The following is a 16,043-nucleotide window of genomic DNA, read 5'->3' on the forward strand; positions in this document are numbered from 1 at the left end:
AGCATTTTTATTCACGTAAATAGAACCATCTAGTTGTACTTATGTGAAAAAAGGTAGTCTTCACTTCCTGACCACAAATGGGACCAGTAATTTCAATGCTGAGAACCTTGTCACTAAGCAAAATATGTGACTAATCCAAACTTACAACTTCACTTCTGCTTCCGTGGTTCAGCAAATCATAATGGTTATTATGTGAGACATCACACAATTGTAACTTGTGTTTTTATTGTCAGCTTCTCTATTGATTTTGCTTATCAGAAAGTGGTCTAAATCAGACAAATGCCAATTACATGACTGTGGAGCACTGCAACACTTGTAAACACTTCCAGTTAGGAAATGCCTGAATATCAATTATATGACATATATGACAGGTGCAGCAGTTATAAATGTGAGGATTTGTTGCCCTTAGCTCAGTGTCAGAAGGGCTCTTCTGAACCCATGGCTCCCAAAACTGAAGCATGTTCTCTTGAATGCTCAGTGCAGTTGCTTCAAAAGCCCCGTAGGCTATTGTGTGCTTTATTGGTAATTCTGACAGGGACACAAAAATTAAGCAAACCTTTGGAAAGCCTATGCAGAAAAGTCAGCAGACAGTACGATAGCTCTGTATAGGATTTCCATCTATCTCTATCCCTATCTGTAGCATCTCTGTCCCTTTGTACATATCTGTCTGTCTGTCTAGCTGTCTGTCTAGCTCGCTAGCTATCATCTAGAATTTTATTAGATTTATATGCCATCTTTTCTTCAGAAACCTAAGAATGAGTATATGGTCTTTCACCCCTGCCCATTGTATTTATACGATTATTTGATAAATTACATCGATCTCCCTTATATGCATTCATCTTTGTCTTTGCTGTTACTGCTAATCATATTCACAAAAGTTTAGCATTTTCAGAATTTGTCGTATTTCTCAGTATCAAAAGCAGGCAGAGTGAAATGAATAAATGGTGCTTCTCTAAAGCTGCAAATTTCCTTTTTTGGGGGAGTAAATGTCCAGGAATACATTTCTTTCTTTTTTTTTAATAAAAAAAGTTTTATTGGTTTTTTCAAATATTTTGGGGAAAGGGGTACATAAATGTGGAGAAAAATTTTGACAGCTACATCATACGGAAGGTGGTACTTCCCCGGAGTCTTACATCTCTCTCTTATTTTATATATATCAAAATATCATTATTACATACATATTAGCAGTTTAGGTTTACTTCAAATTCTTTAACATCTTCAACCATACCTTATATCACTTCTAACCATTTCATTATATTAACAATTGCACTATGTTTTTAAATCATTTCTGTGACCTAAGTCTCATTGCTGTCTCTTCTTCCCTGTCTGTTGGCTGAGCCATGGCTCCTCCCCCCTTCATGTCTTGTGCAGTGTCTCTTGTTTCATCTAGGAGGTTCTTGTGTTTTTCCATGAAGGCTTCTGCCTCCACTACTGTATTAATTCTCACTCTACCCCCCTCCCAGAAAATTAACAAGCCTTCTGGAATTAACCACCTAAACCAGATATTTTTTTCATATAATTTTTTAGTTAGAAAGAAGAATTTCTTCCTCTTATCTCTTATTCTTTTGGGTATCTGTTTCAGAATGGTTATTTCTTTGTCCTTATATCTTAAAGGTTCCCCCCTTTGAACTCCTAGAATTTCATCTCTTGTGGTCTTTCTAAAAAATTTAACATGAACTTCCCTTGGAACATTGTGTGTTCTAGCATATGCTGAGTTAATTCTATATATCAGATCAATATCCCACCCTAGCTGTCGCTTATCTCTTTTAATATAATCTGCTAGCATTGTTGTCATAATCTCCCTTAAATCTTCACCCTCCATTTCAGGTATGTTTTGAAATCTAAAAAAGAGAGACATCATTTCAAATTCCATTTTTTCCATATAATTCTCAGTCCCAGAATTTTTTTTTTTTTTTGTAAAACCTTCATCTCTTCTCCCACCCCCACAGCACCCTCCTCCAGAGCTTCTATTTTCTGGCTATTTTGTAAAGTCTGGTGTTTATTCTCTCTGAGTTCTTCCCTTAAGTCCGCCAGCTGTTTTTTTATTTCCTCCTGTCCCTTTAAGATCGACTGGAACATTTGTTGAAACATTTCTTGAGACTGCTGTTCCCCCTCGGAGGCTTTTGGTTGTAAAAAGGTAGATAGTTGTGTTTGTTGTGGAACAGGACTTGAAACAGAAGAAGATGAAGCCGATGCTGGTTTAGGAATGGGGGCCTTTTTCGCAGGCATTGTGAAGTTCAGAGAAAGTTTATAAGTCTAGACAGAAAAGATGGCGTCTACAGGAGCGTGCTGTCAGGTGAGGTCTACAGGCAAGCAAGGTCCAGTGTGGGATATCAGTCTTCAATAAGGCTCCCCTCTAGTTGTAGTCAATTTTCCCCAATCCAAGGAAGATTGTATAAAGAGATTCCTCTAAGGTTCACCAGGGTTTTATAGTTCCAACCCAGAAGATTTTTCAAAGACAACAGTTCATTTGTAACGGCAGCAGAAATGGGGGAAGAAGCACCATTTTGGCTCAGCCCCCTCAGGAGATCAGAGAACAATCATTCAAAAAGTTTCCATTCATAGATTATTAGGTCAGTTCACTTTCTTTCTTTCACAATTGTTCAAGAGAATTACCCCATTGCTTGAAAGAAGTGAATATCAAAGAGTTTTTTTTTCCCAGTTCTCTCTCTCTCCTCCGAAAGAGAGATCGTTTAAAGCCGCTTTTCTGAGAGGGGGGGAAGAAAACCCCCCCTCTCCAATCTTAGCACTTTGCCGAGATCAAAGAGTCTTAAGAAAGCTGCTAATCCTTGTTTACTTAGTTGTTCAAAGAAGTAAGAAAAAGACCCCGGGGGAATTCCCCCCTCACCGCATTTCTGCTGTTGCCTTCACATGGAGCGTTTTCTTCCGATCTCCTCAGGACGAAGGCGCGCATGGCAAGCGCACCCCACAAAAGCCTCCCGGTGCCTAGGGCAAAGCTGGCAGCCCCCCTGCAGCCGCCGCCGCTCCAGGGGGCTCCAGCAAGCTGCCCCCTTGGAAGGATGCCACTATAAGGCATCCTGTGCCCCCCCATGAATCAGGGGGGGCCCACCAGCACGGTGAGAGGAGGACAACATGTCCGTCTTCCACAGAAACCGGAAGTGGAATCTCCAGGAATACATTTCTGTAATTCTTAACAATTAATAACATTCTTAATAATTGTGCCAAATATTTTATTAATCCATCTTTACAATATTTTATGTTTTGAAAAAGAGAATGTAGAGAAAGTGCAAAGAAGAGCAACAAAGATGGTAAGGAGTCTGAAGGCTATATCATACAATAAATAACTAAGGGAACTAGGAATGTTTAGCCTAATGAAAAGAAGGCTCAGGGGTGACACAATAGCAGTTTTCCAATACTTGAAGAGCTGTCACAGGGAAGAGAGTATTGCTTTATTCCTCATAGCACTTGAAGACGAGGCAAGAAGCAATGGGGGTAGGGACATTCAACCTGGAAATAAGGATTTAGTTTTTATACCACAAGCTGAGATAATTTTGGATTTGGATGTAAAATCATGGTACATAAAAAAGGTACAGGTACACATGTCTTGCATTGGCTCATTTAATTCTCACTGCAGATACCACTAGTACCTACACTACTAAATAGAGCTTGCAATATGAACATTGGGACATCAGAAAAACCCTTATATTGTTTATAGAGGTAATGTAAGTATGCATTGCTGCCATCAAAGTCAGACATACGATGTAAGATGGAATCACCATCAATCCTAATTTATGATTTTCCCCCCCAAAATGAGATAAATGTAAACTTTTTCTTTCCTGTTCTTTCCAAAAGTCCTCCCTGTCACATTCCAACATGCAAGGCTCATCAGATCAGTCAAATAAGCTTATGCTAATGACTAGATGTCTCAAGACTGACTATGCTGCCTCATTAGGGAGAGGAAAGGAAGAGAGAGGCTGTCCAGGGAAGGATGAGTGAAGAATGGTTGGATGGCATTCTAAGTATATGTACATACGTACGTACATACGTACGTACGTACATACATACATACATACATACATACATACATACATACATACATACATACTTGCAGCAGGATTACCCAACATCATTCCACTTGTCTAGTGTAGTTCTTCCCCCAAAAGAACAACTGGCAATTTGGCCTTCTTCTATCTCTTCCTCACGTGACCAGCCCGACCTGTCCTGGTCCAGGCTTTGGGACTTATTCCACCATCTCACCAATACTGTTGCTTCATCAACATGTCCTCTAAAACCCAGTGGGAGGTCTATCCAGTCTTTCTCTTGTGGCAGCCAAGATGCAATCTCTAGGCTAATAGCAGCCATCCTCTCTTCCATAGGATGGCAATCTCATAATCTCTATTTTTTTCTGAAGGAGCACAGCCTTTTTCCCTTGTAGCAGTGTTGTTCTTTCTGCTCCCTCTCACTCCTCTTTTTCCTCAGCTTCCCCAAAGGTCTGCTTTACTCCAGCTCCTTCAAGCTGTCCTTTTTTTTACCTCAGTTCCCTGAAGCTGTCCTCTTACTCCTCCTGCTGGGAACTATCTTGCCCTGGGGGGGATGTCCCTCAGGGTCTCTTCCTGTCTCCATTCCAGGATCCCAACCAGCTAGGCAACCAGGGAAATTGTTAATAGAGCAGGCTACACTAGCAGGCAGCTACATCAGGTAGTAGTAATACAGAAAGATGAAGGAGGTAGATGATCTTTGATGTCATTGGCAAAGACATCCATTCATACTGTTTAGGAGAAAAGCAATGGCAAATAAACTACTGGGGGTTTTTTTAAACAAGAAAATGACATGGATAGAATAAAAAAATATTGAGAATATTGTACTACATTATTAGACACTCAGATCAGATGGCACTTTTAGAATACAAAGATGTTTATGATGTTACTAGATTAAAAGGTCTCTGGGGTATCTAACTGCTGATGTTACCACACCAGAAGTGAAAATCCAAAGCTGCAAAGCCTGAATTATAGTGGGAATAGCTAACGTAAAAGCATAAATATAGGAATGCTCAACACAGTGAAGATGAAACAACTTCACATTGACATCTTAAGCATCACTGAATTGAGGTCCAATGGGAATTCACATTTTCAGTCAGACAATCAGCTGTTCACTATGCAGGACATTGAAAACAAAAAAAACAGCTATGTTACTTTTGTAGTTAGGAAGTATATAGCAAGAACAGAATTTGAGTACAATGCAATAGTGATTGAATAATATCAATTTGTGGACAGTTTTTTAACTATGACAATTATCCACATTTCTAAACCAATTATTGTTGCAGAAGATAATGTTTGTGAAAACATTGAAATAAGGTATGCTTATGGAAGCCAAATTTGGAAATATTAAAGAAAATGTAGTTGTATTCAATGGTTCAAGAAGCCAAAATGAAGTGGGATAACAATTTATCAAACTCTGCCAATTCAATTATTTCTTCATTGCTAACACTATCTTCAAACAACCAAAACAAATGTATCTGAACATGGAAATGGTGAACATGGAGTACATGGAAGTAAAATTGACTATACTATTGTTATACTGAGGTGGATGACTTCAGTTATACCTGTTTTCCCAAAAATAAGACCTCCCTGGATAATAAGCCTAATTGGGCTTTCGAGCGCAAGTGCTAAAATAAGCCCTCCCCCAAAATAAATTCTCCCCTAAAATATTTAGATGCATGCACATCCGGGCCCTGCCATTTCTTGGGGGGAAAGGGGGGAACATGCCTCATACACCCCACATGCATCTACCATACATGCAGAACGTCTTCGCGGAGTCCACTCCCGCAAACACTAGCTACCGTGCCCCTTCTCTTAGTGGTGGCCGCTAAAAGAGCAGCAGGTCCAGTGATACTAGGGCTGGCAAGAGTGTGCCAGAAACAGAGATAGAACTTTCAGCCCTCTCTGGATCAGATGATCTTCAGGCTATGGGTCAAATTTAAGGGGCCTCCTGCACCTCAAAAATAATAAGACCTCCCCAAAAATAAGGCCAAACGCTTATTTCGGGGGTCAAAAGAAAATAGGACCCTATCTTATTTTCAGGAAAACATGGTCGCATCAAAGACATTCCTCAGGTGTTGACTGTGAAGTAGATCACAAACTATTTATGTACAAGTTCCAAGTTAAGCTAAAGAAGAAGAAGAAAAGGCCATCTTGGGCATATACAACTGTTTAAAGGAGAATATCAGGAATTTCTTTGAAGTCCTGAATCTCATTGAAAAAGAGCCAGACGAAGTGGGGAATGATATTATGAATGAATGTGAAAAGATGAAGAAACAATGTCTGAATAAACCAGGGGAATTCACAAGAAGAGAAGCCAAAGCCCAAAAAAGTGAAAAATCTTGGGGAGGAATTTAATAAAAGTTCAGTTCTTTCCCAACACAGAGCTGTTAAAAATGACAATAACTGGATTTAATGACATGAACAAATGACATATGAAGAAGTATACAGACATGCAAAAGAAAGTATTTTTTTTCTAAAGATCTGTAAACTTAAAATGAAGTTCCAATCTTGCACTGATATGCTAAAAGATACTAATGGACCGATAGAAACAAATTCAGAGAAGAATCAAAATACCTTACAAAACATTCCTTGCTTACAAGAATCTCAAGTGCTAGGTAAGCATGAGTGGAGTATTCATGAAAATATGATAGAAGAATCCAAGAAGACCATTTGATGACAATAGATAACACAGAATTAACAATTAACATGCTTCTCTTAAGGCACAAATGACCAGATTCAAATTATTATATTTCAAACACTATGTGAAAACCTAGTTTTCTGAAGAAGGCTCTGATGCTGGGAAAAGTAGAAAGAAAGATCAAAAGAGGGAAAACAGCCACAAGCTGGATGGGCTCAGTTAGATGCAGTTGGAAGATCTGAAGGACCACTATAGGGACAGGTCATCATGCAGAATATTGAAATCAATCAACCAACCAACCAACCAACCAACCAATCAATCAATTGAGCAAGGAGAATAACCCTGGTGAACTTAGGTTGTTTTTGTATTGTACTTGTATTGAGCCCAACAAGTATATAACCTAAATATCTGGAAAACAATATATTGCTTCAGATGGTGGCTTTCTATTTTTTAGTGGGTGAGAATAAGGGCATGACTATGGCTATGCAGGTTGCAGGTTACAGAAATAAGCTGAATTTGTAAGCTCAGGGGTTACAAAGCATATACAGGAGTGATGTACGATATGGAATAAAATTCAGAATATATAAAAGGGAACCAGAAGATGCTGCCTGACTGAAAATGATATGGCTTCACCAACCTACTTATTGATCTCAGGTTTTAAATGCAGAATAAAGGGCTTTATTGTCTTGAACTTCATCTTCTGTGATGGAATTCCAAAGTGACCTTGAGAACACAGAAGAGGCAGCAAGAAAGTTAAGGAAGGAAATGAAAATTCAGGGCTGTCTTGTCACTTTTGTCGACCCCACGTATCTTTGTCTTTTGGGGGAAACTTCCTCCCTTAAAAAAGTAGTAGTGAAATTACATGTCACATGATTTTCAACATTGTATTTGCATTTTTACAGAGAACTAAGGAATAGTAATTATATATAGCTTGTACTTCACACTCAAACATATACATGCATATATGTCTTTGTGCATGTGGGTAAAACCAGATGCTGGCAATTATATATCAGTTGCTTATAATCAAAGCTATTACATTTTAGTATTTATGTTATGTTATTCATTTCTAGGACCATCAATTTGATGTTCAAATGTGCATTTCTGTTTTTATTAAAAGGAACTTCTATTTCATCTTCGTTCTTTCTGATTAAAAGTGTGCTTATTGTGCCTAATAGATAAGTTGATCCTGGGGTCATTATAGATGAGATTCCTGGGTCCAGAGAAAGAGTGAACACGACACATAGAATACTTCTGCCTAAATTATACAAGGTGGAAGTTTTTCAGGAGAATTATGTCAAAATTTGATTGCATTGTCCTACTAAAAATAAAGATTTTTCCAGAAATCCAAGGGATTGTTTCATAAACTTGACAGCTTTGCTCGTCTTTACGATTATTTTTACTGCTCCCAATTCATTCATGAGTCTGAGTTCATGAGCTGTGAAACATTTCCTTACCTGACAGCACTGCTTCCAATGTCCAAGTCCTGAGCAGTCACTGCTCCTATAATGGTCCCAATTGGAGTATCTTCATATACCTCCATGGTATAAGACGGTTTGCTGAAAACTGGAGGCTCATCCACATCTAGGACATTGATCTTCACAGTTGCTGTATCTTTGAATGGACCCACAGAATGAAAGCGGTGGTCAAGATGGGCATTTGAGGCCTCTACTTTGAAAGTGTATGCCTTTTTTGTTTCAAAATCCAGTGGCTGCAATGTAGACAAATAATTCAGATTGATTATTTCTCTCTCTCAGATCTTTGTACAGAATGAAAATATTGCCTCTGTGCATAGTTTCATTTAGAATATTAACTTTTGAATTAGACTATTAACTTTTGTTACTGTTTATTATACAAACACAATTTTGATGGGGCTGAAGTGAAAACTTAGAACACATTATGCAACATAACACACTGTAGTACAAAATACAGGGTCCTGCTACAGAGCTTTTGTAAAAGAAATCAGGGAACATTTTTGTTATTATGTCTTTATAATTTGCACAGTTGGCTTCTTGGTGTCACTTGATGCCTTCTCAAAAGAAACAAAAGCTGTAAAATCTTTACAAGAATTTAAGTGGATTTAGTACTTAGCATCTATTGGCTATTTTTGAAGGATTCCTGGTAAACACTGACATCTTGTGGTCAATATTATAACAACCTCATTTTGTTATCCTAAAATGCAAAAATGAAAGTATCAGAAAGGATATCAGAAAATCTCGCTGTCTGAATTTTTTTCAATTAAAATATAATACATAATATTTTTATTTCAAAACAATTTGCAGTGAATTCTAAAATTCCAATGGAAGGTTAAAATCATTGAAAAAAACCTGATATCATTATATTGTATAAAATATGCAAGACCCAATAAACAATAACATACTGCAAAAAACAATAACAAAGAGTAAAAATGGTAATAAATGTTTAAATCTATCACAAATAACAAATCACTAAAAGCTCTGGGAGAAATAAAGTGCTATTTTCTGGCATAGAAAATGCAGATAAAATGGGTATACTAATTATGAAATGCATTTCTACAGCATTTTATAGAGCTTTCTCTGTATCTTCCTATTAGAATTTCCTTCATTGTGTTCTGTAGACTAAATCTGATAACAAGTTTATATTCCAAACACTGAAGACCAACTTTTTATGACCCCATTCTTCATATGGGTTATTATTTTTAATTGTCAATGGAGGCTTCTTGGCAGGAGCAATGACTGCTATTAATTTCATTTGCAAAGCATGGGTCAAACCATATACCGATTACTATATCCTCAACCTGTTCTAGAAACAAGATGATTTATTTGCCTCAAATAGGGAGCCATTGAGAGTCAAGAAGAACCAACTTTTCAAGATTATGGTAGATTACAAAATATTCAGGATAAACGGACACACAAACCAGAATTAAAACTGCAAACCTGTATATTCCTAAATTGCTATTATTTAGTAGGGCATAAAGCAGGATAGCAGAATCCTGATCTGGATCATTGCTATGGTGTGAATGTTCATGTAGAACAGGAATGTTAAACACAAGGCCCGTGGGTTGGACCCACCCCAGGATGTGGTCGGATCCAGCCCACGGGGCCATCCTGGAAAATGTAAGGGGCTTGCATGTGTGGCTTCGGCCTGGTCTACACAATGCAAAGAGGAAACATGCTAGCAGTTTGGGGAGTGACATCAAGCTGGCCACGCCCATCCAGATGGCCACACCCACCCAGTCGGCCATGCCCAGTGAGTGACATCAAGCTGACCACACACACACAGAGGCTGTTATGCCCACCCAGCCCCCCAAGGTCAACCACAGCCCTGATGTGGCCCTCACGTTTGACATTCCTGATGTAGAACAACCAATTTTCTTGCCAGTAAAGACAAATTTATTTGCCAAACTACTGGATGCAAAAGTAAAAATGTTCTATATTCAAAACTAAAACATCCTTTAATATTCTAATGTCAATAAAGTAGCTCTAATTATGGTGAGACAGAACTAAATATACAAACACAAATGCAGGCATTAAAAAAACACCAGGGGATATGTATATGTATATGTGTGTATGTGTATGTATAAGTATATGTACGTACCGTGTTTCCCCAAAAATAAGACAGGGTCTTATTTTCTTTTGACTCTCCAAATAAGGGGTTGGTCTTATTTTCATGGAGGTCTTATTATTTTTCAGGTGCAGGAAGCAGAAAGCCCACCAACCCCACCCTCTCCATCTCACCACCTGCTTGCCTGCTGCCACAATGACCTAAGTTCTCCTTGCATCCTGGCCTTCGCCTGCCCTGCTTGCTGGCTGCGGAACAGCTGACTGTGCTGCTCTGGCCTCGTGGGGGGGGGTCTTCCTGGTAGAATGAAAGAAAAAACACACACACAAACACACACACTCCCCCTCCAAGGCAGCCACATCCCTTCACTAACTTGCTTTCCAGCTCCATTCTCCACTCCACGTGCAGGACAAGAAAAGTAGACTGTGTGCCTATGGTAAAAAAAATACCAGAAAATATCTTCCAAGTTCTCACAGAAAAAAAAAAATCTCGCGAAGTTGGAAGTAGTCCCACAAACTACATTTCTTGCCCTGCACGTGGCAGTGGAGAATGGAGCAGGAAAGCAGGTTAGTGGAGGGATGTGGCTGACTTGGGGGGGGGTAGGGATCTCTCTCTCACACACCCACACACTATCCTTTTCTTGGGAGCTCTGCACAGGCACAGGGAAGGCTTCAGATAGAGCATTTGGGGGATGTGCGTCTGCGCTGAGATCCCAAGGAAAGAACGATTGCCAGGGGGAAAGGGGGGGGGATTTTCCTCTTATCCTGTTCTGAGTCTGTGCTGAGCTTCAGAACAGGGTAAGAGGAAGGAAAATCTCCCCTCCCCATTTTCAAACCATTTGCAAAAATGCCCCATTCCAAGCCTTCACTCCTGCAATCCTGGAATATGCTGAAGGCTCTGCCTCCACAACTGTGTTGATTCTAATTCTGCTGCCCTCCCAAAAAGTCAGCATTCCTTCTGGCAATAGCCATCTAAACCAGATTCCATTATTATATAATTTCTTTGCTAAAGAGGAATATTTCTTCCTCTTATCTCTTACTTTCTTTGGAATCTGTTTAAGAATGGTTATTTCTTTGTCTTTATATTTTAGTGGTCCCACCCTTTGAGCTCCTAAGACCTCATCTCTTGTAGCCTTTCTAAGAAATTTAACATGTATTTCCCTTGGCACGTTGTGTGTTCTAGCATATGCTGAGTTAATTCTATAAATCAAATCAATATCCACCATAGCTGTTGTTTATCTCTTTTAATATATTCTGCTAAGATTGTGGTCATGATCTCCTTGAGATCTTCTTTCTCTGTTTCTGGCAAGTTTTGAAATCTAAGAAAAAAAGACATTCTCTCAAATTCCACCTTTATCACACGATTTTCAAATTCTACATTTCCCTTCTGGATTGTCTTAACCTCTTCCCTTAGCCCAGTCACACCCTCCTCCAGCACACCTATTCTCTGTTTATTTTGTGTTGTTTGTTGTTGCATTTCTCTGAGCTCATCAGTTAAATCTGCCAGTTGCTTTTTCAGTTCGTCCTGTCCCTTTATAATAGTTTGAAACATTTGCTCCACGGATAATTCCTTTGAGCTCTCTTCAGTCGCTTTAGGTTGTAAAAATGAAGCCAATGGTGTCTTTTGGGTGACCAGGCTGGACATAGAAGATGTTGGGGCCGAAGACAGCTTGCCAGGCGGTAATTTTTTAGGACCCATATCAAGTTCAGAGATAGCTATAAGTCTGCACAAAGAAATGGCGTCTGTGGAAACACACAACCAGGAAAAGTCAAAAGGCAAGCAAATCCAGAGGAGAGCGTTGGTCTCTATACAGCTCCAAGCCAGGTGATATAAATCAAGTGTTCCAAATCCAAGGGAAATATGTTCAAGGAGAGGCTCCTGGAGATCTCTAGGGTGTGATATAATACAAAGCCAGAAATTCTTTCGAAAGGGAAACTTCATTCATAAGTGCAAGAAGAAGGAGGAAGTTGGCCGTCTTGGCTCCGCCTTCACAGGAGATCAGAAAGCAACGTCCAAAGTTTCCATAAAATAATTTAAAAGAATCAACTCAGCAGTCCTCCTTTGCAGTTATAGCAAAAAATCATCCTCCCATTGCTTAGAGGAAGAGAAAGTAACTTTTAACTCTCTCTCTCTCTCTTCCGAGAGAGAGGGATTTTCCAATTGCCGCCTTTCCAAGGGGAGGGGTGAACCCCCCTCCAGTCTTAACACTTCAAAAGATTGAAAGCACAGTTTTAAAAAGGCTGCTGTTCATCGATTTAGTAGTTAAAAAGGAGATTGAGGGAAACTTCCCACTTCATCGCATTTTAGCTGTAACGTCCGATTAGTTGTTTCCTTCCAGGCTCCGCTCGGCGAAGGCGCACTGCTGCGCACCCCCCATGCTCCCCGGCTCCTGGGGCAAAGCTGGAGACCCCCCTGCGGCCGCCCCCGATCCAGAGGGCTCCAACAAGCTGTCCTATGGCAGGGATCCCCTCCAAGGCTCCCTGTGCTCCCCCTAAGCTTAAGGGGAGCCCACCAAGAAGACGAGCAGTGGACGCAAATGTCCATCACCTTCGGGGACCGGAAGCTGACTCTCCTTGTTTTTTTAAATTTTGAAGACGTTTTTCTTCTCATCCAAGTAGCTTCTTCAGCTGTGACAGGATAGTGGGGAATGGAAGGATTTATATTCCTTGCAGACAGCTGGTCATTTGCATCCTTTTACAGGGTCCTTGAAGCACTTAGTGGTTTATCTGTGTCCTCAAGGTCACCTGAGTAGTGGACTCTTCAGCAGGACCCTTTAAAAGAATGCAAATTTACCAGCTGTCTGCAAGGAATATATCCTGTCAGAGCTGAAGAAGCTTCTTGGATGAGAAGCAAAACGTCTTAAAAAAAAAAACAAGAAAGTCCCATTGCCTCCTGAAAAAGCACCTTTGGGATAACTATGACCTAGATGACTGAGAAAGGGCGTTGGTACCTACCTGATACGCCTCTTCTAATAGAGTGGAGATAGCATCCACGCATTGGTTAACACTGTCTGTTCTCTGACTGGACTGAGTCTGATTAATAATTAATTAACAACCTTTACAACCCGTCCCTGTGAGTGACTCCACCCAGCTTTCGGCGAAGAAAAGATACACAGTGTGTTATCCAAACTTCAACTTTAGTAATTATCAATGTGCAGTGTCAAATCAGAGCAGCAAGTAGAACTATATACGCATACCGACAGGATAACCTGCCTGCTTGGCAAAGAGGACCAGGGTGAGGCTGGATGCTATCTCCACTCTATTAGAAGAGGCGAATCAGGTAGGTACCAACACACTTTCTCAAAAGAGGTGGAGATAGCATCCATGCATGGCACATACTTAAGCTTCGTCCCATCAGGAGGGAGAAGACTGGTTTGCTTTACCTGTCAGAATGTACTGCTTGTAGAACTCTACGGCCAAAGGCTGCGTCCGCTGAGGCAAATTTGTCTAGTTTATAATTGTTGATAAAAGATGAGGGGGATGCCCATGTAGCCACCCTGCAGATCTCCCCCAGGGAAGCCTGTGTATTCCACGCCGCCATGGTGGCAGAGCTCCTGATTGAGTGGGCAGTGACCCCCTGAGAGACCGGCTCCTGATTAGAAAAGTAGGCAGTGGCAATGCACTTCCTAACCCACCTGCCTATGGTAGTGACCATACCTTCTGTCCTAGGGAGGTGGTCTGGAAGGAAACAAAGAGACTTTCGGTTTTCTGGAACTCCGATGTCTGGTGAATATAGATTTAGGGCATGCTGGACATTGAGCTTGTGCCACTGTTTCTCTAATGGTCTGGTCGGGGATGGACAGAAGTCTGGCAATACAATCTCTTGTGCCCGATGGAACCATGTGCTAACCTTGGGATGAAAAGAGGCTCCAGCCTGAGCACCACTCTATCCCCATGAAAGGTACACAAGTCCTCTCTAACCAATAGGGCCTGAATTTCTGATATCCTCCTGGCAGAGGTGATGGCAACCAGGAATAAGACTTTCAGGGTGAGAAATTGGAGCGGAATAGTATGGAGTGGTTCAAACGGTAGCTTGGTGAGGGCTGTGAGAATTTTTGACAAATCCCACGTGGGGTACCTATGCACTATATGCAGTTTGAGGCTGGTAGCCCCTTTTAAAAACCTCCGGACCACTGGGTGATGTGATAGTGATTGACCCCCTCCCCAAGACAATAGGGTAGTCAGGGCCGCAACCTGCCTCCTAAGTGTATTGGGTGACAACCCCTTGTCCAAACCATCCTGGAGAAACTCCAGGATTTGGGAAACCGATGAAGAAGTGGGTGTTATGTCCTTATCAGAGCACCAGGTCGCATTATAAATACGGTCCGTGGAAGGCCGTCTGGATGCCTGTATAGTGTCAATGACCCTGGCTGAAAATCTGTCCAGTCTTAGATGTCCCACTCAATTGCCAGGGGTCAACTAGAGCCACTGAGGATCCAGGTGCTCCAACGACCCCTGACTGAGGGACACCTTGTCTGAAGGGTCCTCCAGGGTCTCTCCATGGACAATATTTGGAGGTCTGCAAACTATGGCCAATGTGGCCAATGCGGGGCAATGAGGATGACCTCTGCCTTGGACAAGATGATCTTGCACATGACTCTGGTTAACAGCGAGAGCAGTAGGAAAGCGTACAGAAGCCCCTGAGGCCAGGGCCAACTAAGGGCATGTGTCCCCTCTGCACCTGCTGTGGGGAACCTCTTAAGGTACCTGGGTAGCTGTGAATTGGCTGGGGAGGCGAACAGGTCCATGACCGGAACCTTAAAGCGGTGTGTATCTCCTGGAAGAGAGAAGGGTGCAGTCTCCATTCTGTCTGGTCGAGTGTGGACTGACTGAGCCAATCAGATCTAATGTTTTCAACCCCAGAAATGTGCTCAGCTGAGGAGGAAAGGAGGTTATCCTCTGCCCAGCAACCCAGTTCACATGCCTCCCTCATTAGCTGCTTTGACCTGGTGCCCCCCTGCCTTTTCACATGTGCCTTGGCTGTTATATCATTAGTCAAAACTAGGACATGTTGCTCCCTGATGAAGTGGGCAAAGTGTTGGAGGGTGAGCCGTATCGCCCTGAGCTCCAGGAGGTTAATACTTTGGGCAGCCTTCTGTGTGGTCCACTGGTCCTGCACTATATGCATGTCCAGGTGGGCGCCCCAACCATGGAGACTCGTGTCTATGGTGATCATGAGTCTATCTTCCACCCTAAAGTGGCACCCTTTAATAATTGCAGGGGACTTCCACCAACGCAAGGGCAGAATAACCTCCCTTGGCAAGGGGACTCTAGCTAGGGAAGCACTTTTCCGCTTCTTTTGGAAGGGCAGGTGGAACCATTGTATATCCCTGGTGTGTAGCCTAGCCCAGGGTACAATAGAAATGATTGATACCATTGATCCTCAGCAGCTTAGATAGAGTAGTCAGGGATACCCTACTCTCCCTCTCTACTTGGGTTACCAGGTGACGTAGACTTTCCCGCCTCTTCTCAGAGAGGAAAACCTGTTCTGCCCTTGTGTCAATCCAAGCCCCCAGGTGCATGATCCAAGTGGTGGGAGTAAAGTGACTCTTGTCTCTATTAATGGAAAATCCATGTGATTGGAGCACCTGAATAGTGGTATCTAGATCGAGCCTGGCCCTGTCCACAGAACGTGATAGCAACAAAATGTCATTGAAATAAGACAGTATCCGGATGGGTACAGTCCTCAGATGCGATGTCAGGGCGGCCAAAATTTTGTAAAGGCTCGGGGGCTGAAGAGAGACCAAAGGGCAAGGCCCTGTACTGATCATGACAGTTGTCATAGCAAAAGTGCAGAAATTGCTGGTGACCCTGGAGGATAGGTACATGCAAGTACGCCTCTGTTAGATCAATAGATGTAAGATAATC

General features: G+C 41.5%; 1 protein-coding gene across 5 annotated transcripts in view; it reads right to left on the minus strand.

The window, feature by feature from the left end:
- Positions 1-16,043, minus strand: part of CDH12 (cadherin 12) — a 790,632-nt gene that overhangs the window by 20,130 nt on the left and 754,459 nt on the right. For all 5 annotated transcript variants that reach the window (XM_081952523.1, XM_081952525.1, XM_081952524.1 and 2 more), the window contains one exon: positions 8,094-8,347. In XM_081952523.1, coding sequence (XP_081808649.1) covers positions 8,094-8,347 — 254 coding nt within the window. The remainder of the gene's footprint in view (positions 1-8,093; positions 8,348-16,043) is intronic.

The sequence above is a fragment of the Natrix helvetica genome (genome assembly GCF_964273705.1).
Source record: "Natrix helvetica genome assembly, chromosome: 4".
Lineage (NCBI taxonomy): Eukaryota > Metazoa > Chordata > Lepidosauria > Squamata > Natricidae > Natrix > Natrix helvetica.